This window comes from Lagenorhynchus albirostris, chromosome 9 (assembly GCF_949774975.1).
Source record: "Lagenorhynchus albirostris chromosome 9, mLagAlb1.1, whole genome shotgun sequence".
Taxonomy (NCBI): Eukaryota; Metazoa; Chordata; class Mammalia; order Artiodactyla; family Delphinidae; genus Lagenorhynchus; species Lagenorhynchus albirostris.
Window position 1 is genome coordinate 97,185,851 of NC_083103.1, and position 24,684 is coordinate 97,210,534.

At 50.5% G+C, this 24,684-nt stretch overlaps 1 protein-coding gene across 1 annotated transcript in view; it reads left to right on the top strand.

Annotated features, from left to right (window-relative positions):
- SORL1 (sortilin related receptor 1) overlaps window positions 1-24,684 on the top strand; it is a 160,701-nt gene that overhangs the window by 11,843 nt on the left and 124,174 nt on the right. Inside the window, exons 2-5 of the mRNA XM_060160633.1 lie at window positions 5,217-5,333; window positions 11,421-11,546; window positions 18,174-18,335; window positions 19,734-19,801. Of these exons, the coding sequence (XP_060016616.1) occupies window positions 5,217-5,333; window positions 11,421-11,546; window positions 18,174-18,335; window positions 19,734-19,801 (473 nt within the window). The remainder of the gene's footprint in view (window positions 1-5,216; window positions 5,334-11,420; window positions 11,547-18,173; window positions 18,336-19,733; window positions 19,802-24,684) is intronic.

A 24,684-nucleotide genomic window follows, 5' to 3' on the forward strand; every position in this document is an offset into this window, starting at 1 on the left:
CAGGTGAGAAGTGAGTAAAGAGCCCCAAAGGGTACCTAGCCCTTAGTGGGCCTCAGTGTATAAGCGATCACCACCTTCCACAACAAGCAATTTCTTTGTCTTCCTTCTATTTCTAACAACCCAGAGCTTGGAGCTTGGGTGGCAGCAGCTTCTTGCCCCTCTCTGAAGAGTGAAGCAAAACACTTAACCTCTTTGGAACGCCAGGGCCTGCCAGGAGACTGAGACAATGTGTGGGTTGACGGGGACCCAGGTGATGACTGTTGTGAACTGCGAAGTGGATGCTAGCCCTGAGCCTATGGCCATTGCTCCAGCCAGGAACCAGGGACCAGGGACCAGGCCCGCAGGGATGCTGTGGCTTTGCAGATGCCGCTTACGGCATTTTGAAGGATTGCTTTGACCAGAGACCCACTCCTCAGCCTGCCTTCTCCATGACTCACCCGAGCTGCATCTTTTGGTAGCATGAAGGACCGAGGTGGGGGAAAGAAGAATTTCTTACGAGTGGGAGCTCCTAGGTATTGCATCAGCAATTGAGAAGTGTAAGGTTCTTTGCAGGTCATAGACAGAGGCTTTTAAAAAAATGGAGATGAAATTCACGTAACATGAAAGTAACCATCTCAAAGGGAACAATTCAATCCAGTGGTGTTTAGTACATTCACGATGTTATGCCACCACCACCTCTATCCCGTTCCAAACCATTTTTTTTTTTTAAATTTTTAATTCTTGTGCAGTAAACAGGCCTCTCACTGCTGTGGCATCTCCCGTTGCAGAGCACAGGCCCCGGATGCGCAGGCTCAGCGGCCATGGCTCACGGGCCCAGCCGCTCCGCGGCATGTGGGATCTTCCCGGACCGGGGCACGAATCCGTGTCCCCTGCATCGGCAGGCGGACTCTCAACCACTGCGCCACCAGGGAAGCCCCCAAACCATTTTCATCACTCCAGAATAACGCCTCTTACCCTTTAGACAGTCACTCCCTATCCCCCCCTTCCCCCAGCCCCTGGCAACCAGCAACCTGCTTTCCGTCTCTGGATTTACCTGTTCTGGATATTTCGTATAAGTGGGATCACGTAACAGGTGACTTTCGTGTCTGGCTTCCTTCCCTTAACGTAGTGTTTTTGAGGCTCCTCCATGTTGTGGCACACGTCAGTAGATCATAGGGTTTTAACAGCTACCCAGGACACCCAAAGACAAACCCTCACAGAAAGAGTGAGTCTTCCAGCCACTGTCATTCACGTTCTGCCAGGAGGAAGGGAGTGAACTAGATTCATCGTTCCCTAAATAAGCTACATGAGAGACACCAGGGGCGTGTCCTTTAAAAATACCGATTCCTGGGCTCCAGTCAGAGGGTTCTGAATCAGTAGGACTGGGGTGGGGCCTCTCTGGGGTCTCTGGTTGTTAGCTGGGTTTGGGACCCCTGAACCGCGTGGCTTGTGGGGGGGCTACCTTGACTCTTAACGATCTGCCTGTGATCTTCGCAGAGGCCTGAAGCTGCGACCCCGATGCTGTTTGTTGTTTATGAGGCAGTTTCTCTGTGCAGAGACTTCTGTGGCATGTGATTTTCCTGTTTGCCTTCTGAGGGGGAGGCGTTGGGCCCCCTCCCTGCTGCTTTAGTACAGCTCCGATGAATTGTGGCTCATTTATCGAGCTCCAGCGACAGCCTGTGAGCTGGAAATCGGAGAGGGAAGGTTGTTCACGCCCCGGGGTTGTAGTTACAGCTGACTGCACATCAAGGTTACGTTGCTGTCGAAAAGCCACCCTCCCATGGCTCTCCCTCCCTCCCAGACTGGTGCCTTCTGGGTCCGTATGTGCCCACTCCTCTCCATGCGGTCTTTGGGACCCGAGTGAGCAAGGCTGATAGGAGTGATCCGGAAATCGGGAAGCCTGCAGCTGCGTCAAGAGGGCTGGTGAGGGGGGAGGCTAGGGGCTGAGGCCAGGAGGAAATCCCTGGTGATGGAAGAGGACCCAGACGAACCGGAAACCACCCACAAAGTGCAGGGACCCAGCACTGGCACCTGCAGGTGTTATGATCGCTGGGGGCCACTCTTGCACCTCTGGTTGCCTGGTCCCTGTCCGTGGAGGGCCTGCTTTGACATCTTCCCTTTCTCCTGGGGTGGGGACGGGGGGATGGAGACCAAGGGGAGATGCAGAGGCGGAAAGTGAGGCCAGAGAGCGCGATGATGTCTTTGCCTTAGTAAACCGGATAGCTTGCCAGCCTGCCTGGTGCGTGGTGGATTCCCACAGCTGACTCTGCACTGTGCTGTGGGGGGGTGGGCACCTGGGCTTTAGTGGGGATCAGCCTCAGCCCCGCAGGCAGCTCCCCAGGGAGTTACCCCCTGACCAGGAGGTGCGCAGCGCGCGCTGACATCCTGCCAAGGGAAGGAGCTGAGCTGTTGTGTGAGTTGCCTGGTGGCCCTTGGACAAGCTGTTCCTCGCCTGAGATTTTTTTTTTTCTCCCCACTGGGCTACCCTTTTAGGAGTGAAAGGGACCTCTAATAAAATCTTTTTTTTTTTTTTAAAGGTGTTTCACCAAGCTCGCCTTCTGGGCTTCCTTTGTAAAAAAAGCCCTTGGGTGTTCGGATGCCTCCTTTGTGCTGCTCTCACCCCTTCACCTCTCCTAGGATTGGTTGAGGGGGCCCCATAAATCTCACGTCCTCTGAATAGAAAGACTTTAGCAAGTTGTGTTCAGTCCTTGTTCCCGCTCTGATCACTGTAGGCTTTGTAACCTGCTCCAGGCGTTACTTGATTGTGAACCTGCCCATGGGGCTGTTCTGAGGTTGCCTGAGTGCAACATTGCTGGGCTTTAAATCTCAGACCCTGGATGAACTTAGTGATTCTTCCAGGTTCCAAATCCTTTATCGACTGACATTTGCATAAATCCTCAATTTGTTACCCTCTGGTTCTAAGGGTGAGGATGTTTTGGAGGGAGAAGGCTGTTAGCCTGGATTCCCAGGGCACCTTTGCCTGGTGGGCTTCTGATCCATAGATGCTTCCAGATTCTTCCCAGAGGCGAGGGCTGGCAGGAGAGGGGGAGAGGGAGGGCTGGAGGAAGGCTCTGCAGCTGGTGGCGATTCCCTTAGCTACTTTCCCCCGAGCATCTGGGCTCAATAATTTACTTATTTATATTTTTTATTTGCACGTCTCTGTCGATGCTTGCCTGGACTTACCTCTCTGGGAGTGAGAAGGAATGTTTTGGAATGACATATTTTCCTAAAAAAAAAAAAAAAATCCAGGGGCTTTTTCTTTAAAGAGGCCTCATTTCACCTGTTTCCCCAAAGAGCTTGGGTCCTGGATCAAATTAGGTGCAGGTGTTTAAGACCCAAAGCAATGTAGTTAAGGATTAGCTCTTTTGTTATTCTGTCAGCCAAGTTGGTGGCACAGGTGTTTCCCTTCTCCCTTCAGACAGTCTGAGAGCACTATAAGGAGTGGGCAGGATGAGGAGGGGAAAGGAGAAAGCAGCTGTGGAGGGAGGGGGGAGGGGAGGGAGGGGGGAGGGGAGGGAGGGGGAGGGGAGGGAGGGGGAGGGGAGGGGAGGGGAGGGGAGGGTTTTCTGCTCTGAGGGCCCATCAGCTCAGGTGTATACTTTGCATCAGTCCGGGAGGTGGGGTGGGCACGGTAGGGTGAGGGTGGGGAAGCGTGCAGGTGGACTGTGCAGAGGCTCCTCGGGGTCCAGAAGCTCGAGTTCCTTCTCCTGTGCCCAAGACAAGCCGAGGTTGAAGGGGCCGGTGGAATAGCTTCTCCCAGGCATTGCTTGTGCTCCGGATTTTTGGGGGGGTTTTGTCCTGAACGTTGACACCAGCTCTCAGAATTTTTGTGTGTGGTCATCAGTTGGCTCTTCCCACACGGAGGGGGGGGGTGAAACGGTTGCCTCAGGTGTGCCAAGATGCCAGCCCTTGAACTGTCCGTCAGTGACGGGTGAAAGGAAAAATAAGAGGAATGGAGTTAGCTTTTCATAAAGCAGAACCTATCAGAAAGAACTGTTCTTGATTCTGAGAGTCTATCTTTCGTTTTCCTCAGTTTTCTGTGTTAAAATGTCCTTTCTTTGAAACACGGCGGTGATTCTAGATGGTGGTCGTGTTGCTTTGGAACACAGCGGTGATTCTAGATGGTGGTCGTGTTGCTTTGGAACACGGCGGTGATTCTAGATGGTGGTCGTGTTGCTTTGGAACACGGCGGTGATTCTAGATGGTGGTCGTGTTGCTTTGGAACACGGCGGTGATTCTAGATGGTGGTTGTGTTGCTTTGAAGGGGGCGGCTGCATAACAGGTGAATCCCAGGAGCTCAGTGGTGTGAATGCATCTCCCCATTATGAGAAGTTCAAAACAAGTGGAGGGCCTTCTCGGGGACTCGGGCTCCTTCTGTCCTGTGGCCCCACTCTCCTCTGGGACTGAATGCAGCCTGCAGGTAGGGAAAGAAAACAGGGCCGTGTAAGGCCACACCCCGTCGTAAGGCCTGGGCCAACAGTCTGCTGTGTCCTCAGGAGGCCGGGGACAGAGATCCAGAGAACAGCCAGCCACGCTCTGACACGGTGGCTGTTTGCGTTAATGTTCTTACCTGGCAAGATAGAGGTGGCCGACCAGTCTTCTCCTGGCCTGCCTAATTCTTCTCCATTTTACTGGTTTACAAAAGCCAGAAGCCTGGGAAATACTGTTCGCAATAAACCGAAGGTCATTTCTGTGGAGTCCTGGAAAATATTTCCTTACTTGGAATACTTCAAAACTAGCTAAATAAAGCTGATGCTTTCCTTTTGTTCCTTCTTGTTATGAGCTAAGGATAAGCAACGTCACCTGGAGGCCAGAGAGAACCAGGTTGAACAGAAGTTTGAAAGCATGTTGTCTTTCCGGCTTGTGTCCCTTTTTTAAATGAAGAAGATGCTTCAGTGTTTTGGTTTCAGATCTGAAGAGTGCATGTCCCATGTATGGAGTAAGGATGAGAATAACCAGAGGTTGATTTCACAGAGGACAAAAATAAGCCAAGTTATTGGTTATGCCAGTGAGAGCCTGCGAAGAAGATGTTTGGCTATCTGGTTAATGCCACACAGCAGAGGGCTAGTGTTTCTTCTTGGGGAAGTTGAGTCTGGTGGAATCTGCAGAGAGGGAAAAACGGGCCGCCCTGGCCCGGTGCTCCAAGTGTGAGCATTTAGTCATGACAGAGGGGGAGAGTCTTGCTTTAGAAAGTTGGTGGCCGTCACTCATTTCTGTGTTGGTTTGATCTCTTTCAGGTTAGTCTGAATGATTCCCACAATCAGATGGTGGTGCACTGGGCCGGAGAGAAGAGCAATGTCATCGTGGCCTTGGCCCGGGACAGCCTGGCGTTGGCGAGGCCCAAGAGCAGCGATGTGAGTATTGGTGTCACTCTGGGCGTTCCTCTGTGTAGCCAGGACGCCCTTTTCTCATCCATCGAGGTTATCGTGCCAGACAAAATATTGGGTAATTGGGAGAATCTGGAAAATAACATATATCCCTTCTTCGCGGAACACAGGGTGGTGCAGGCGGTGTTACAAAGAGACCCGTGTGATGTGCGGTGACGTTTGTGCAGTGGGAGGGCGTGGTCTGGGTTGTTGCATCTGCTCAGCAGAATGCCGGAAGCGTGTTGTTGGGCAGAGCTGTCCGTCGGCAGCGGAGCCCGATGGAACCGAATGGGTCTTTCCCATGTGCTGATTTCTTCTAACCCGTTACAGTTGGGTGAGTCCTTGAATCTGAATCGCTCAGACTCTTAATTTCCACAGTTGGCACCTTACGATGTTTAATAGCCTAGAAGACATTAGACGAGGGTCACGCACTCAAAAGACCCGTGATAGAGGCCAGATGGGTAACAGGCAGGGGCGAAGCTGCCTCCACGTTTATAACACTCTTCACCTCCACAAGGAGGAAGGGTCTCTGCCATTTTTCTTGAAGTATGTGGCCCTCTGGGACTTTTTCCCACTTTTGATAGAGATGCAAGTTCAAAAAACATTCACCGGTATCTTGATTTGAACATGGTGGTGGACGCTACCTGGTCTCAGGGTATAAGACACTGGGAAGTGGAGGGACTTTGAGCTTCTGGGCTGTTACTGGCTCTCAGCTCTGGTTGCCATGCAGGGCCCAGTGCTGCTGGATCTGATTTTCTGAGAGAAGCTCAGAGGTGGGGATTTTTACGTGAAAACTGCTGAGTCTTACAAGTTGGCAGCTGCCGTATAGCTTTTACAAACCCTGTGTGGGCCAAGTAAAACATATATGAGGGCCAGAGTGAGCCCCTGGGTCCAAAGTCTCTGGCCCCTTCTCCGAACCTCCCCTCGTGGGGAAGAGGAACAGCCCCTGCCTCGGGTCAGGGTGAGGCTGTGGACAGAAAGCCACGTTGTGGAGGTTCGGTCACTCTGCACTCTGGCCAGAGGAAAGCCCCTGATGGCTTTGCTAGCACTGTCCCGTCAGCCTGGAGGACATACTTGAAATTCTTGAGCCTAGATTTGGTCTCCATGAGGCCCCTCACTCTGTATCCACCATCTGGTTTGGATGTGCTCCAAGGTAGGGGACCAGAGGGTACCCCAGGGGCTGTTTTCTGGTGGGCTGAATGGGGGCAGCTGGGGAGGGCAGACGAAGGGCTGGCCATCGTGATGTGTAACTTGGGCCAGGGTGGGGTGCTGAGCAGTGGTGGTGGGAAACCGCTGCAGCTGACAGCCAGGCTGGGCGCGGTGACCTGGTGCAGGGCTAGGCTCGTTTGGGGCCGTGACTTTGGCCCAGTTATAAATGCGATCAGGGTTGGCAAGCACAGATGGCAGTGTATTGATGACTGTTGGCCTGTGAGAGTCCGTAGGCCGCTGTGTTCAGAGGCATCTCTTTTGAGCACAGGAGACAGCTCTCTGCCCTCCTGCATTAAGAAATCCTCCTTAGGGTTTTAATGTATTTAAAAAATTCTTTGTGCAGATAGTATTTTTGGCGAAGACCTATCTTTTTACTGTTTTGTGGTACAAACAGGAGCCCAGAAGCATTACAGTGATTTGCGTGGGGTCACTCAGCACGTCTGGGGCAGGGTTGGGGCTAAGACCCCATCATGTACTCGGTCAGTGCGTGAGGGTGTAGTGTTGCCACGGTGACCAACATTAGTTTTAGCACTGACAGTCCTATATCCTGGGACCCTCCTCAGTCTTGGGTGAACCAGGAAGGTTGGTCACCCTACAGATACTGCCAGTCTATCCAAACCCAGTTCTCACTCTGCCTAAATATTTGGGTGATTCTTACTAAGGACCCATTGAACATGTGAAACGATAAACTATTCTGGAATGAAGTATACGCTAAGATTAAGTGGAAAGGAAACTTCGTGCTTGGAGATAATAAATTGGGATGGCAGAGATTTCCCTCATCAAGGCATAAGCTACATTAAAGAACCGGCAGATGAAACTGAGACGTTCTCATGTGGAAAGTTAATGCAAAAATAAATTCTGACTCAGAGGCAGGAGTAGGTGGTGCTGGAGTAGTAACAATCTAAATTTTCTTTAAAGACTGGAAGCACGGTTCACAGGGCCCCATCAGCAATCCAAAAGGAACAGAACCTATACAAATTAGGAACTGTGTGAGTTGGAGAACGGCCAACTCATACATATTCAGTATATAAAAAAGGAATGGATCTGGAAGCTGGAATCCCGGAAGATTTGCTCTTAAACAGAAAAAAAAAAAAAGAATATCCCGATGAACTTGTAGCCAGTGTGAGTCCATGAAGCATGGCTCCTGCAGGACCTGTCTTTTTCTGTGATAAGCCTGTAGATGAAAGGAAACCGAAGGTGGTGTTTATCTTGACCGTCCCCGCCTCTTCCTTTCTGCACCCTCCTGACGTATTTTATCAAGTACTCGGTTGCCACATAATTGACCAAAGAGCTTTCCAGAGATAGTGTCTACCAGAAGACCAGAATCAACCAGGGGAGGCATCAAAAATGGTAGGACTCACTGCCCTTGTACCCAGAGTGGTGTGACTGGTGCCCCTGGGGATTGGCAGGGGAGCCGGGCCCGCGCCTGTAGCCTGTGGGAGCCGGAGTCTAGCTGAGCCCCAGGTCTGAGAGCAGAATGCGTGGGTTTGAATCCTGGCTCTACCATCCATCAGCAGTCTGACCTTGAGCCAATTCCTTCATTTCCCCTTGGTTTTCTCATCCATCAGTGAGATAGTCCTTGTAAAATCTTGCTTCCCAAAGGGTGGTCTGCAGACCGGCAGTGCGCGGGTTTTGTGGGAGGTGGTTAGAAATGCAGAATCCCTAATCTCACCCCAGACTTCCTGAATCTGAGTCTGCATTTTGACCTGTGTCCTGCTGGGTGATTTGTAGGCGTGTTACAGTTTGAGAAGTATGGGTGTAAAGTACTTAGAACAGCCCCAGACACCGAGATGCTTTCTGGACACTTTAACCCTTCTCCCCCTCCCCTCCTCCTTCTCGTTATTATTTATGGTTTTGAAGTACAGGGGAAATAATTTAAAACCGTTCACTCTGAAGGACCGTCTTTAGAGGTAAGACTGATCTAACTAGCAACTTTTGGCAGTTTAGAAACTGGGTGTGGAATTAACAGACTACTGTATATAAAGCCACAAGGATGTATTGTACAGCACAGGGAAACAGAGCCCTTGTTTTGTAATAACTTTACATGGAGTATAATCTATAAAAATATTGAATCACTATGTTGTCTACCTGAAACTCATAAATACTGTAGATCAACTATACTTTAATTAAAAAAAAAGAGAAACTCCTTTCTTCTTTATTTAGTTGAGGGAGTAGTGTCCTGTGGAGGCCAGAGAAGACTAATTAGTGCAGAAACCTGTGTCTGGATGCAAAGCAAACGGTAGCAGCACAGGATGAGTGAGCCTGGGGGCGTTTGCCTCAATTCACTGGAGCTCACTGTGGGCCGTGAGTGAGGCAGCGTGCTAGGGAAAGAAACCCTGACTCAGAATGTACCAACCGGGGTGCTGTGTGGAGGCCATGAGGTCATCAGCCCACTTGGCCTCCTCTGAACACTGGAAGAGGCCCTTGCAGGGCTCCTCACCGTGGAGGAAGGTGAATAGCTGTGCACAGCCCCGAGCTTGCCTTTGCCCTATTGATCTGTTGATCAAGTAGGGATAAGAATTGTGAGGATAGGATCAAAATACCGTGTTGGAGTTGTCCAGCCTGGAGAAAGGAAGCAAGGCTGATGAGCAGTTTGAGAGCCTCAGGTGTAGCCTGGACCCTCACATACCTTCCTCACTTCTGTTTAGTATAAGCCCCAAAGGGATGGAGTTTGCTTACAGACGAGAATGTTAAGGGCGAGGTTTGTGGTTTTGAGGGTGGCCGCACGTCCACCACCAGTGGGTGATGCAGAGGTGTGGCGGGGTGTCCGGGGAAGGCCCCATGCTTCATTCAAGGTGGTGTTTTCTCTCTCCATCCAGTGTTCCTTCCAGTGCCTGGGCTGTAGCTTTGGTGTGTGATCTTCCTCTTTAGCAGAGAAATGTAAGCGTGCAGAGGAGAACATTCACCCAGAACGTTGACTTGAGAGAGTGGAAAGTCAGCTGAACTTGGGCTTGGAGGAACCCCTCCTAGTTTTGTCAGTTTCTAGCAGCATGACCTTGGGCTAGTCGTTCATTTCTCTGAGTTTTATCTCTTAAATGTAAACAGTTGTTCACTGAGTCAGGGATCCATTCATTTCACTCTCTTTTGTTCACTCACAGAACACATGCATTTACTCATGCTGTAGTGAAATTTATTCATTTCAGAATTCTTTTCTGAGCTCCTGCTATGTTCCAGGTCCACAGAAAGGGGCAAAGGAGAGACCCACTCACTGGGGTTTTTAAAGATGAAGAGAGTTGATGTATACAAAAGAGTATTGTTATGGAAAAATGCTGCCCCGATGTGAGCTTATTAGCACACTTGTGCCTCTGAGGAGGTAATGGAGTGGATTATCCATGTAGGGGACGATGCTAGGGCTGGAAGGAGCCTGAGCTCCCTTTTGGAGACGCCGTCAGTTTGCTGCGTATGACTTTGAATGTCACAAGGAACACTTCATGTCTGTTCTTGGCCTGGAGGATGGAAGTGAGAAAGTACCGCTTGGTCTTCCTACCACTCAGGTGATCTCTGAACGCTCAACCTGCTGAATTTAGGAAGCTGTTTCTGTGGCAGCCCCTTACCGTGTGTTTGGTCGTCGGGGAACACGTGCTGTGCTTAAGTGTGTGTGTTTGTAACAGGAATTCTTCCAGATGTTGGCAGAGGTTCTATCTGTGCTCTTCCAACCTCGACATCTAATAAATATTAATAACCCGCATGTGCGCTCAGTTTTCTTTGCACAAACACCGTGTAGTTCATTGTTCACGTGGGGCATCGTTTATCAGCAGTGACATGTTTACATGCCCGTTGTGTGAAGGGCCGTGTCTTTGTATGCCTGGTGTCCAGCGCAGTATCTGGCTCCCATGAACCCCTCAGAATGTGTTCGCTGCTGAGTCGATGGGATTCGTCCCGAGTTCCCATTCTTCTTGGGATTCACCTGTCCTTTTACTTTAACACTTTCCCCAATTCTAACTCAGTATTATATTCATAGTGTTCATAACATTGTAGTGTTATATTCATCTGTCAGGCTCATTTTAAACCCACTGACTGTATTAATTTCACAGTGCCTAGGTAGTAAAGTCTAGGGACAAACGATCTGACAACTTCCATTTCTTCCATCCCTTTCTTGAGGTGTGATGGCTTTCAGGTAGCCTCCGGGCACCTGGTAGACACTCAGTGCACAAGTTATTCTTCTGTTTCATACCTGTGGTTACCGGGGAGCCAGAGACCCGGAAGCAGGAGAGAAGTAAATACCGTTGGCAACTGCATGGCCCCCCCTGCTGTTCCTCTAAACTCAGAATCTCCCATGTTACAGGGTCAGGGTGCTGGAGGAGGGGGGTTCTGGGACCCCTCTGTGCAGCTTCTGTGCATATTTAATCACTTAGCACTGCTCTCTCTTTCATCTCTGGGGCTACTCTGTGAAAACCCATGAGGGTTGTTTTTTTTTTTTAATCGTCTGGAATGCTGTAAGGACAGAACTCCCCAGCAGAAGGATGAGAATTAGATTACCTTTTGGGTACATTTCAACAGATGGCAAAACAAATTCTCAATCCCTTCCCCTCAGACAATCACATTTTCTCAGCCTCTGGATGTAGTTTGTTAAACACTCAACCCGGCCTGTGGTGAGGAGCTTATCATGGTTTCTGTCTGCGCGTCTCCCCATCCAGGGAATTGTTGTGGCCTCAGAAAAGAGGCCACTGGCTTGGGGACAGACACAGAGGTGGCCTGCTTCTCCTTTGTGGGTTGTCTTCACACCTGTAATTTCATGGTATCAGGGACCCGTTGGGAACCACACTCGGGGCGCAGGGGACGCGTTTGCAAGTGGAGGCGGAGGGAGCCGCCTTTCTGCCACTTTTCTCACCGATCCTTTTCTTCTTTCCCACCTCCGTCTTCCAGGTGTACGTGTCTTACGACTACGGAAGATCATTCAGGAGAATCTCAGAGAAGTTGAACTTTGGCAAGGGGAACAGCAGCGAAGCTGTGATCGCCCAGTTCTACCACAGTCCTGCGGACAACAAGCGTGTAAGGACGTCACCTGTCGTGACCGCGTGGGGCTGTCTTTTGGGACCATGGCTGCGCTACAGGAGGGCGGGGAGATGCAGCGCTTGGGCGTCTTTGCCATGTGACAGGCAGCCGGGGACTGTTTTTCTGCTTACCTGGGAGTCGGTGACAGAATGTCATTCTCAGGGCAGAGCTGTGCATAATCAAGCAGGCCAGGTCCTGGCCAGGCAGGATTTCTAGACAAACAAGGGCAGGTTAAAGCCCAAAGCATCTGCCAACTACCCGATAAGTTGCCTGCTTCATAGGTGGCACAAATGTTACCCAGGGCCACTGGGTCTTGCACTGGGGTCTAATCTAGGTCCTCCAGGGCAGCCGCTGAAGTCTTGGTTTCATGGGTATCACCAGTGTGCGTACACACGTGTGTACCTGCGTGTGCATGTGTACCCCCGCTTCCCTCCAGCCTATACCGGTCTAGAAGGGAAAACCAGGGCAGCTGATCCTGCTGTGGCTCCTCATTTGTTTTCCCAGCTGTCTGCCCTGGGGCTTTGTTTCTGCAGTAGAACCCGGGCAGTTTGATTTGGAGAAAGCCTAGACTTGAGATGGCCCTGGGCCCCAGGGAGGAAGAGGGGGGTGCGGGAAGCAAGGCTTTCCTGTGGGTTAGGTACCTTGAGCTTGGAGAGCTGTGTTTGGTTGCCTTCCTCCCCACTCTAGTGATCCCGAGCTCATGTCCAGGATAGGATAACCGCTTCTAAGGATGCTGGAAAACTAGCTCCTTAGAAGCCAAAGCGAAGGTACGGGGCAGCTGCTGCTTTTTGCTCATCCGGAAAGGAGAGAGCGAAATCCACAGGGTCCTCTGACCAGGTCCGCCCCCGCCCCCCTGCCCCGCAGTGCTGGCTTCTCAGGTTGCCTGTGGTCTGTTAGCAGGGACTGTATTCAAAATATTTAGCCACTGGAATGGCCCTGACCAATCAGAACAGACCCAGTCTGGAGGGAGCTGGGTTTTGAAGGCCACCCTGCTGAGGCAGGCATTAACCTTTCAGTTGCTGGATTGTGGGCTGGGCCTGGGGAGGGGACCAGGCCAATGGAGCTTTAGGAGGGGCCGCTCACGGGTTTAAACGGCCTGTTTACTAACAGAAGTAATTGTTTTTTTAACAACTAGAATAGGTGCCACTGGTACCTACTAGTTAATATCAGCCCCGTCCGATGGTCTCAAAGTGGAGGGGCAGTTAGGACAAACTCCCCTCTAACCTAACTCCAAGGTGACTGAGCAGTTCTTCGCTCTGTGAAGAAAAGCACAGAAAGGGGTTGGAATCGGTTCTGTAGTCTGGACAGCAGGCCCGCCGCGCCCTCCCCACCACTGCACTGGCAGGCCTGGTACTGGGGACTCCCGGTCCCTCGAGTGACTGGGGAGCCCTGCCCCAGGGTCCAGCCTGCTGGCCGTGTTGCATCTCCTGTGGATCAATCTGCCTCTCAAGAATCAGACAGCCCTTGGATTAGTCTCTACGTCAGGTGGTACCCATCCATCATTGTTATTATTAGTAGTAGTACTATTACACATTGTCCCGAAGTTAACTCTTGCTGAAGTTGTGGTCTCGAAACTGCTCTGTTGTCCCTTTCAGCCCCATCTCGTCCCCTCCTCGCCTCTGACCGCAGGGCACAGGTGTCTGTAAGCAGGCTCCGTCTCCCTTCCTGCTTGTCGCGGGTTGCGGTGAGCAGCTGCTAAACCCAACAGTCGGAAGAGTCAGAAGACAGGAAAGATGAAGTTGGGGGCTTGCGGCGGGGGGTGGTTAGTGCGGGGAGAGGATCTGGGGCTTTTGGAGAGGGTGAAGGAGCAGGGCAGGGGCTAGGGCAAGAAGGAAGGAGAACCAGGGAATGGTTGCAATAGAGGAGCTCTAGGTGCTGCAGGTGCGGTGGGAGCCATGGGCCTGCGGCCTCAGTGCTGTCACCTGAAGAGGAGGGCTGCTCCGATTTCTCAGGGCTGAGATGGGGATGATTTGGAGTTGCTGGGAGGATGCATAGGGCTGCCTTCTTGGAGAACTTGGTGGCTGTTGGACCTGGGGCCGGAGCAGGCTGAGTGAGGTTAGGGATGCTGCCTTCCCTGTTGGGTTTGTAACTCCCCAGTGGAGGCTGTTACCCCTCCTCAGACTTCTCAGGAAGGAAGTGACTCTTACTGTGCTGATGACTTAGGTTACTTTTTGCTTTTGTCCCTTGGAAGGCAGATTGCCCCACTCGACCTACCATTTCCTGATAAACATCCCCCATGGCTGAGTGCTTTGCCCTCTACGCCAAGGTGCCGGGCCCAGGCCAATCACCTGCGCACAGACGTTAGCGTGGCTGCCACGGAGGGCGATTGGAAATGGTGGAAATGACTGTTCGCAGCTGCTCGGAAGGGCTAAGGTGTCACGAAAGGGCCACGTGGAAGTCTGGGGGGGCGTGGCCTGCAGGAGGGGAAAGAAGGCGCTGCTTAGGTAAATGGAGCGGCTGTGGGGTCACGTGAGAGTTTGGGTCTATTTTCGAATCAGCCCGCCGTCCCACTTCCTTCTTTGCGGGCCCCTGTGTGCCACCGCCTGGAGCAGTGTGCGGCTCTAGCCACCTGACAGTTCCACCAGCCTCGCAGTGCACCCGAGATCAGTCAGCAGTGTCCAGACATGTCTGGGCTCTTTGAAGGTCACTGGATGTGTGGTCAGATTTCCCAGCCTCCACAGATGCGAGAGCTGGTCCTGCCTTTTTCCAGGCAGAGGCTGGTCCCAGGTGGGATGGTGAAACGCTCTCTCTTTCTTCCCTTGGTTCCCACCTCCTGGAGATGAGTCCGTTCCCTGCTTCGTCTGCCCATCCTCCTTTCACGGTACTCTTGGCTTCTTCACTCGAAACTGGACACAGTCACTTAGGCTGACATGGGGATGAATTCTGTAGCGACTTTTGTTATCTCTCCGGAGGTCTTTGTGTTTTACGAGGGAACGTAGCGTTAAGCTAAAGGAAAAGATGAAGCACGTCTGGAATATTAAGTGATTGCAGACATGCTTGGAAAGGTAGGGGGTGGCGGTGAGGATGCTCCTGAAATTGCCCAGGTTAGGAAGCATCTAGTAGGTCAGCTCTGCTGGCCAGTCTGCAGGGTCGCCTCGGGCAGACTTGACAGCCAGGCGTCCTGGGACTAAAAGCAGAGTAGGACGTCCCATGCCTTCGTACTCTGTGCACATTGGAGGACGGTACCTAGCGGCAGGAAGCACGTGCCTAAGGGTGGGATGGAAGCTGTAGGTCATTAGAGTAATGTTGGATCAGAGAGGTGGGTGCTCGGGACTAGGGCTGGAGCTTCACAGATGGGCAGATTTCTGTAGCTGGAGCGGAGCTGGTGGGAACCCTAGGGGATCAGGGAGGAGAAGGGCATGGGCAGAGGCTTCAGGGTGCCAAATGTGTTTTCTCTGCAGGTGGGGAGGGGAGTGTTTGCACTGAATGGCTTAATGATGTCAGTGGGGCCCCACCTGAAGAGGGAGGAGTTTTCCCTCTGCCTTGAGGACTGGAGGGAGCCATGGAAGAACCTTGGAGCTGACGGGTTACTGTGAATACTGTCCCTTAGGGACCTGTGTCTGGTCTGCCGGCAGCATGCAGGATGGGCTGGAAGGGCAAGGTTAGAGGACGGTAAGAAAGGGAGCCCGTGGGTTACTATAGGCATGAAGTTGCCCAGTCACTTTACCAAACCTAATATCCACCCTCTAAGGGTCTCGCTCCCTGCTGGTCCTAGAAGCCAGGAGGATGAGTAAAACCCAGTGCCGACCCTAATTTCCTCATAGTCTCTAGTAGGACCACGGGCTGCGCTAGTAGCACTGGGAAGAAAAAGGAAGGCACTGATTGTGAAAGACCTTTTAGAGGAAAACCTAACAGGGTAGGTGGCCGATTGAAAGTAAGGGAAGGCAGTGGAGTAGAAACCAGACCCTAATGGTGAGTAATGGGGCCGGGGAAGGTGTCACGTGGATAGGGCTTGGGACATGGGGAGGGAGAAGTGGGTTTTGGGGGGCAGGTGGCGAAGAATTCAGTTTTGGACAGAGAGCAATATCTGGGCACATCCGGGTGGAGATGCTGACTGAGAAGGTAAAGAAGGTCATGAAAACTAGACTCTTGGGAAGACATCAGGGTGGGCGTGGAGATTTGAGAGTCTTGGAATGCAGGCTCCTGGAAGGGCGGTGGTGGAAGCTTTTGGAAGGATGAGCCATAAGCCACGGTAGCAGCCGAGGATGGAGGAGTCAGGGTCACCTGAGGGCGAGGAGCTGAAGAAGACAGAGGGGCTGGCAAGAGAGAGTCAAAGACAGATGGTCAGGGGTGGGGCGTGGAGCGATGATGCGACAGTGTCGCAAAAGGCAAGAGCATTTGCAGGGAAGCTTGGGGACTGGGTTAAGAGAGGAGGTACTTCACTGAGCCCAGCAGTCCAGGCTAAGACCTATGGACTCAATTCGGGAAAGGCTGCCTTTTTGTTGGAAGGAGAGAGGTAAGGTTTGATGAACCAGCCAGACGCTGATACGAATGCTGCCTCTTCCTGGTCACCTTGGGCAGCCGACCTCTCTAAGCATGAGTGTCCTCATTGGTAAGAGAGGAGATGACAGTATCATAGCTTGGAGGTGCTGCAGGGATGCTGTGAGTGAAAAGAGGCAAGGTATGCAGACATTCAGCCCAGCGCCTGGTGCATACTAAGTGCCTCTTGAAAAATTGTAGCTATTGGACTTCCCTGGTGGTCCAGTAGTTAAGACTCCGCGCTTCCAATGCAGGGGCCACGGGTTCAATCCCTGGTCGGGGAACTAAGACACGCATGCTGTGCGGCGCAGCCAAAAGGAACAAAAAGAAAAAGAAAAAAGAAAAATCATAGCTACTGTCATGAACGTCATACGTTCTGTGGCCGGACATGGGATTTCTAGGTCCTCAAATGTGAAACTGCAGGCAGCCATGGGATAGGTGTTTCTGGAGAAAACTTTTCAAACTGAGAGAACACTCCCTCCCCCAAATAACCAAGACAGTTTCAGAGCAGGAAGATGGGCCGTGTTATTTCTAGGGGACACTTTTATACCCCAAATGATGATGGTCCTCCTTAGGGTCCTAATTGTTTTTATCACTTTGCCTTTGGTTCTGCTAGTTTTTGCTTTCATACCATTTACTACCCTTTAGAGTTAGACTTCATTAGGCTTCTCCAGAGTTTGGAGTTTTACATTAGATGCTGTGGAGGAAACAGAGGAGAGAGAACACGTAAAACGCATGCCTGGGAAGTTTACAGGCTGGATGTGGGGAGAGAGCGTGAAGGAGAAGGAGCAGGAATGTCAGAAAGCAACGTGTAGACAAGTGCAGATTGTTTCTCCAGGCTGAGGCTGTTAGAGCTGAAGCGGGGTCTGGAGCAGGTGGAATCAATTAGGGAGAGCGTCCTTGGACTGATTCCTGTGAGTCCGTGATTTCTAGGATGTCAGTGGCTGAGTTTTGGTGGCGCTGGGTCCCTCCAGCTCTGGTTCTGGGTCACAGTCGTCCTCTGAGCCACCCTGTGCTCCTGGGAGCAGGGGACGTCCTCCAGCTCTCTGTGTGCACGCCAGGCCTGCCACCTTCTGGGCTTTCCAGCCTTAATTTCCTGATATTTCCCTCAAGCCCCAAGACCGTCACCAAACCCATACTGTTTTTTTTTTCCTTCCTCTTTTGTTCCCAAACTCAAACTGCCCTTGACTCGGCGTGTTCCTTCCCTGTGGAAGTCTTGTCTGCCCGTCAAGGCCCAAATCTTCCATGGAGTCATATCCGATCTCCCAAACCGGAACTGATCTGTAGTCTGTGCTCTCATAGGACTCTGTCCATGGTTTCTCAGTTGGTCTCATTTCCCCTTGCACTGTAGTTGGCTGTAGACACGTCTTTCTCCCACATTAGACTGGAAGGTGCTCAAGAGGAAGGGTCCTCTGCTTTCTCTGGGACGCCCTCGGCATCTGGTCCAGGGTGAATGTTCGGTGCAGATTTGTTCAGTTGAATTGCTTTGATCCTTTCCCCTTGAGAACTCTTCAGGCCGGCAGTCGCTCTCCAGCCTGACTTGTTCAGAGTCACTCACCCGTGGGGAAGCAAAATAAGGTGAGGCGCCTGCTTGCCCGCTGTGCCCCACAGTGAGTCTGCCGGCCCCGGTGGCCACTGGGTCCTCAGAGCTGCCCTGTCACCCGGCACAGGGGCAAGAAGGGGAAGCTAAGCTTCCTGGGTGGGTGTGATGGCAGGGGTCTTCCCGGAAAGGTGTGTCAGAGGATGCACGGCTAGTGAGCAGGCCCATCCGTGTGCAGCCAGCCTGGAGAGCGGGGCTCCTCTGCCCGGCTTCCTAGAGCCGCCCTCTGATTGTGACCGGGTCACCCCCCAGGGAATGAGAAAGGCCAAGTCAGTTGAAAGAAAAAATAGAAAGGCTTGGCTTGCTTCATTACCTGGGTAAACAAGAGCTCCACCTGGCTTCAGCGCAGCCCGTCTGCACCCTTCCTTTGCCGAGCCTCGTGTGATGTGCACCGGAGTCTCTTCATCGTCAGGAGATGGCAAGAAGACCATGTGCGAGGGTGCCGGCCCCTGGCCTCTGCACGCGTGGGCACTCAGACTCTGCTGGGGAAGGGGCGTTTGGGGCGCGGCCAGGCTCTGCTCTGAGCTCTCCTCCTTTCCCCGCAGTACATCTTTGCAGATGCTTATGCCCAGTACCTCTGGACCACATTTGACTTCTGCAACACCATCCAAGGCTTCTCCATCCCATTCCGGGCAGCCGACCTCCTCCTGCACAGCAAGGCCTCTAACCTTCTCCTGGGCTTTGACAGGTCTCACCCCAACAAGCAGGTAAGAGAGCTTCTGGGGCTCCTTGAGGTTTCTGTTCTGCCCCAGTGGATCGCCTGTCCTTCAAGTGACCTCCCCCAGCCCCTCCCTCCTCCTCTCTCAGGCTGAGCCTTTGTAGCTACTATTTCACTTCCCACGGCTGCGGAAAACTATATCCCCCTGGCACCCTGGGTCTGCATCCTAGCCAGGGAGCAACACCCAGCCCCGGCAGGCCCTGTTAGTTACACATCAGGCCATTCTTGCTGCAGGGACGCCTCTGTTAGTCCTGGGGGTAAATCGGGTCTCTGGAATTAAATCAAAGAGAGCCAGGTAGGGAAGGCTGGCATCTGAGCTGTGCTGGGACCTCTTGTCGAATTTCTGTTCTACCTTTCCCATCCTCCACCTTAAACATACTGCCCTTGCCTACCATTTATTTGAAGTTACCATTCACTTAAATATTCTTGCTGTGTGTGTGTGTGTGTGTGTGTGTGTGTGCGCGCACGCGTGCGTGCACACGAGCACACGTGTGTGCGTGAATATAATATAAATGTGTGCATTTTCTTCCTTTAACCCGGATTTGAAGGAAAGGTGAGAGATGGGGAGAGCGCCCAGGTAAGTTTCTATCTCAAGGTTAAAACTTGCCAAGTCAGGGGTATTGATCTCGCATAATCCCGTGGAACCTGTTGGCCCTGTAGGATGGGGTTCATGATGAGTTTCAAATGACTTTGCTCAGAGGAACCTTGGAACGATTCTTTTTCTTTCCAGGTTGTTTAACCAAAACATGACCTGTTTATCTTCACTCGCCTTAGGGAGTAACCCAAGTATGGGCTGTTTACCAGTGTAGGTGGATTATTTTTGTTTTTAATCTCCTGCTTCTTGCTCCCTGGTCCCTAGGGCCACAGGAACCCTCAGGTTTTGTCTTTGGAAGTTGAGGGGCAAAGGTCAGCAAGTCAGTTACTCATGGCCACACCTTTGTGTTCCGGGGATTCCCTGAGTCCTCTCCATTCAGCTTTCATCACTGTGTCCCATTATGGGTTTTCAAGGACACTGTTTCCCAGGCGAGAAGTACTGAGTATAATCCTTTTGTTTTCACCACCACGTGAGGGTCTGTCTTGAGTAAAATATAATTTCTGATAATCCGTAAAAGGAAGACAAGTCACGATCGTTTTTCCTTCCTTCCAATACGGAGGTACTGAGACCTTAGTAACAGAATGGGGAAGAATGCAAAGGTGAACTTCCTGCCCTTCCTGCCCTTTTTGGCACGTGGGGTAACCGGGTTGGGTAATGTGATCTCCCCACCTGTCTTCACAGGGGACGTATTGTTGAGGCTGGGGTTTCCACGGGTGTGTGCTGGTGATGCCATTCAGGGATCTCACATCATGCCTCTTGCATCGTGACCACTTGTCGCTTTGGTCTTTGCAGCTATGGAAATCAGATGATTTTGGCCAGACCTGGATCATGATTCAGGAACATGTGAAGTCCGTTTCTTGGTAAGTCGTGCCATCTGAGAAATTTGAGTTACATAATCCCCTTGCTTCAGTTCTAGCTCCTTCATGCAGGGCAAATCTGCCCTCCCCTGAAATGTGAAGCATCTGGTTCAGGAAAGACACATTCCAGACCCAGGAATGAGAGCTGCAGGTATAACAGACTCCCCAGGGGTTTGGGGGGGTGAGGAAGGAAGGTAACTTGTGGCGGGAGTGACAGAGCTTTTGCATTTTTCAATCCGTCAGGGAATCCAGGGGAATCTTGAAGCTCTTGCATGTATTAGAATTTCTAAAAGACCTTCATTTTTAGAGCATCATATCAGAAGTGGGGACTTTTCTCTAAAATTCGTTCATTTGTTCATTCATAACATATTTTTTTTGAATGTCTGCTGAATATAAAACAGACGCTTTAGGGTGTAAGAAGTTGAATAACTGATGGATATAGTTATTAAGGAGATTGCAGTTTAGGAGAGAAGAAGAGACATTTTGTGCATGTAACATACATCATGAAAGAAGCATGAAGTCCCACGGACATAGCATAAGAAGCCAGAGGAGGGCCATGCTCCTTCCAGATGGGTCATAGGCAGCTCCACGGAGGAGGTTACTGTTGATCCAGGATGTGCACACCAGGTAGGGTGTGGCTGTTTGGAGGGGTGCAGGATGGGAATTCCAGATGGGAACAGAATGGCCCAAGGCAGAGACGAGGCATCGTGGTGCTTGGGTGGAGAACCCTGAGTCTTATCCTTGGACAGTGTATTGGGTGAAATTTGGAAAGGGGTGTTGGTATCAGAATCTGCAGTGCTTGCTTGATAAAGGAATTTGGACTGAATTCTGAAAGCAATGGGGAGCCATTGTAGGTTTTTGAGAAGGAAAGTGAAATCAACAGGGCTAACCTTTAAGAGCTTGTTTCTGGTCTTAGTCACTTCCGGCCTTTTACTGTTGTGGGGATGATGTATATAATCTTGAATTTGTACATATGCAGACGAATGTGTAGAGCAGACTCCCAGGCGTGGACTTGGTGGGTCAGTGGGAGACAGTCAGACCATTCACACCTACCAAACTTGATACCTCTTGACCTTCACCACCCTGGATCAGCTCTACCCATACGTAATCTTCCCCATTTCAGTTTCTAGTTGCTCAGGTGAAAAATTCCGAGTCATGACTGATTCCGTGTTGGTTTCATGCTTCACGTTCAGTCCATCAGGAAATCCCTGTGGCTGTACCTTCAGTATATACCCAGGATCCACTACTCAGCAACTGCTTTACTCCAAGTCACTGCTGTCACTCATTAATCATCCAGCTGGTCTTTCTACTTCTACTCTTGTCCTTCTGCAACTGATTCTCAGCATGGCCGTATTGATCCTGTTAAAAACAGGTCAGATCATGTTGTTCTTCTGCTTTGAACCCTTTCAAGTGCATCATTACTTTTCCCAGATTAAATGCCAGCTACATTCCTAACCACAGGGCCTTTGCACTTGCTATTTTCCCCGTCTAGAATGCTTGTCCTAAAGATATATTTGTGGCTTGCTGCTTTACCTCATTCAAGTCTGCTCAAATAACATCTTCCAGATGGGGCCTATCCTAAGGATCTCATTAAAATTGCAATTACTCCTGTCATTCCCGGTCTGCTGTAGCCTGATCTGTTCTTTTCCTGCACAGCACTCATCACATCCTAATATACTCTTATTATGCTTATTATTTGTCTTTCTTCAATAGAATAAAACTACACGAGGGCATGGACTTTTTTCAGTTTTGCACTGATATATCCCCAGCGACTAAAGCATTGAAATTGTAACTTTGCCAAAATTTCTATAGAAAGTGTCAAATTTTGCATTCATTCTCAACAACATAGAATTATGCCTTTTTCCACAGCCAATGTGTTAGTATCTCAGTATAGTTGTATTTTAAAATCTTGTTTTATTTATTTATTTACTTACATGGTTGCACCAGGTCTTTGTTGAGGCTCGTGGGCTCCTTGTGGCATGCAAACTCTTAGTTGTGGCATGTATGTGGGCTCTAGTTCCCTGACCAGGGGTCGAACCTGGGCCCCCTGCATTGGGAGCAACCACTGTGCCACCAGTTAAGTCCCTTGGTATAGTTCTGATTTGCATTTTTCTTATTATGAATAAGTTTGAACATCCTTTAACCTAAGGGTCATTTTTACTTCTTTTTTGGGGCCATGTCTCTTCATGCCCTTTGCCCTTTTTCCATTAGATTGTTCATCTCTTTATTACTGATTTCCAGGAGCTCTTTATATATTTGAGATTGGTCCTTTGTGATATGAAAGAGCTTGTACGTGTATGTTCATTTATATTTATATTTTCCAGTTTGGCATTGGTTTTTTGACTTTTACATGTAGTTTTAGTCCTCATTAAATATAGTGGCTCCACAAGATGTGGATCCTGTCTGTGCGTCTTTTAGCCGTCTCTTTGAAGAGGAATGTCTTTGAGTTCGTATTGCTTCCTTAGTAATTAAGGACAGTAAAGGATGGAGCAGAGAGGGGCCTTACAGCTGACTATCTTCAGGCTCCAGTGGACTTCCTTTTTTTTTTTTTTTTTTTTTGCGGTGCGCGGGCCTCTCACTGCTGTGGCCTCTCCCGTCGCGGGGCACAGCCTCCGGACGCACAGGCTCAGCGGCCATGGCTCATGGGCCCAGCCGCTCCGCGGCACATGGGATCTTCCCGGACCGGGGCACGAACCCGCGTCCCCCGCATCGGCAGGCGGACTCTCAACCACTGCGCCAACAGGGAAGCCCTGGACTTCGGTTTTGTAGAGGGCAGCTCTTTCTGACTCTCAGTATTTTCCTTGGGCAGAGGTTGTAGAGTCTTAGATTATAACCACACTCTCATCCGAGTACAACCTCTACCCAGGGAATACCATTAGAACTTTTTTTTTTTAACTTTAAAGGGACAAATTGTTCTTTTTTCTGTTTAGAGAATCATATATTAAGAGGGCAAACCAGCAGGATTACTAAATAAAGAAGCTTCATGTTTGGGAATTTTTGTGTTGTACCTTCTGCCTCTGTGCAGACATGCAGATAGATATCCTAGGGGAAGGGGCTGCCTGTCTTCTTGTAGATAATGACATGTCTGGTGTCAGGGAATTTCAGGCTATTTGAGGGATTTCTCCTAGAGTTCCCCATAATACGTGAGAGTGTAATGTAACCTCTCAGAGAATAAAGGCACACTTTGTTCAGCGATGCTTGGCGGCCTAGGAGCAGCAGGGGTGAGGAAAACCAGTGATTTATGTTATCCAGAGCTGGAGATTGTCAAGACAGGACAGAGGATGAGCCATGGGGGCGGGTTCAAGGATGCCCTGTGGAGCACCCCTGAAAGGCTGTAAGTGAGGTGGGTGAGGCCAAGTGAGGACCAATGACTGTGCTCAGAGACAGAGCAAGGCTTGGAACTTCCAAATGCGGGTAAAGAGAAGAGGAAGTCAGTGTCAGTGAGCATGGAAAGTGGGAGGCTAGCGATTGCCAAGTACAGGAATTTGGGGGAGCAGCTCTCAGAAAGGAGAGGTTCAGATGTGGATTACGGAAGAGAATTGGGCTGAAAGCCGCAGCTCTTTCTGTTGCTAGCTGTTGGCTGCTTTGGGTTACGAAGGAATAGTAGAGGTGAGCTCCACCTCCATATCTGGGGGAAGGTCCCTTCCTCTCTGCCTTTTTAAAAATATCCAGCGTGTTTTAATTTGCATATCCTCTAGGGTAGAGGAAGTACTTTAATCAGTACTTCCAACTGTGGAAAAGAAGAGAACACGTCCTCCCCACCCCTCCCCTGCTCTGCACACAGAGCATCTCACGGTGAACGTTAGTTTCTCATTGGGACAGGCTGGTTTCTCCAGTGTCCGACCAAGACTCCAGATTGTAGGGCCAAAGTCAAGTCTTCCCCCTTTGCAAAAAGAGGCTCTTTTGTTTTCCTCTTTCTTGTCTCCCTTCTTTTCTTCTTCCTCCCTTCCTCCCTCCTTTCTTTTCTTTTCCTTCTCGTCCCTTCTGTCTTGGAACTTGCTCTTGACAATACATCTTGGAAGGAATTTCCTATCATTGCCTCCATTATCCCGAGAGCCATTGTGTCTGTAGAACTGTACAGATGGTTTGTGTGAATTAATCATTAATGAGTCCTGCTTCTCCTTGGGTCATCACTGCATCCTCACTGTGAAGCCCTCCTCCAAATTTTTCCAACTGTTTTTCCCTCTTGCTAAATGGTCCGCCTGGCCTTGGTGTTCTTGTGCATGTTAGGAAACCTCGGGCAGGTTAGTTGTCCTCCCAGGCTGCTCTTAGGGCCCTTCTTAGGGGACACACCAGTGCAGAGATTCTTCTCTCAGGTAGTTTGATCTAATCACTCTGCAGTTTTTGGTTTGGAAGAGCTTTTGCAATATGTCCATGGATCCACGCAGCAAAGATCAATGCAGCAAGGAACTCTATAGGATAAAAAGAAATGTAAGGCATGGCCTTTGATGGAATCTATACTCTGTCTAGGAAGCTCAGACAGATACATTATGGTGAACGGTATAATATAGTGGGTAAGAAGCTCCATTGTATAAAGTGAGAAGACTGATTCCAAAATCCACTTAAGGCAGTTCTCTCCCTTTTCTTGAACTCATAAAAAAGGCTTGGAATTGAGACGCATGGCTAGTGATGGGAGAAGGGCATGGAGGAAGGCTTCCTGGAAGAGGGGGACTTGCACTTGATCTCAGAAGACGAGTAGGATTTAGATGTGCAGATCAGAGTATATGCAGAGGGCATCCAGGCAGAGGGGGATAGTGTGGACAGAAGCACAGAGGGAGAGTTGAGCCCTGCGTTTCTGAAGGACGTCAAGGGGATCAGTACACTTGCCTTTCACTTTTCCTTCTTTTCCCTCTAGCCCCGCTGGAGCTTGCCTGGAGTGAAACCCA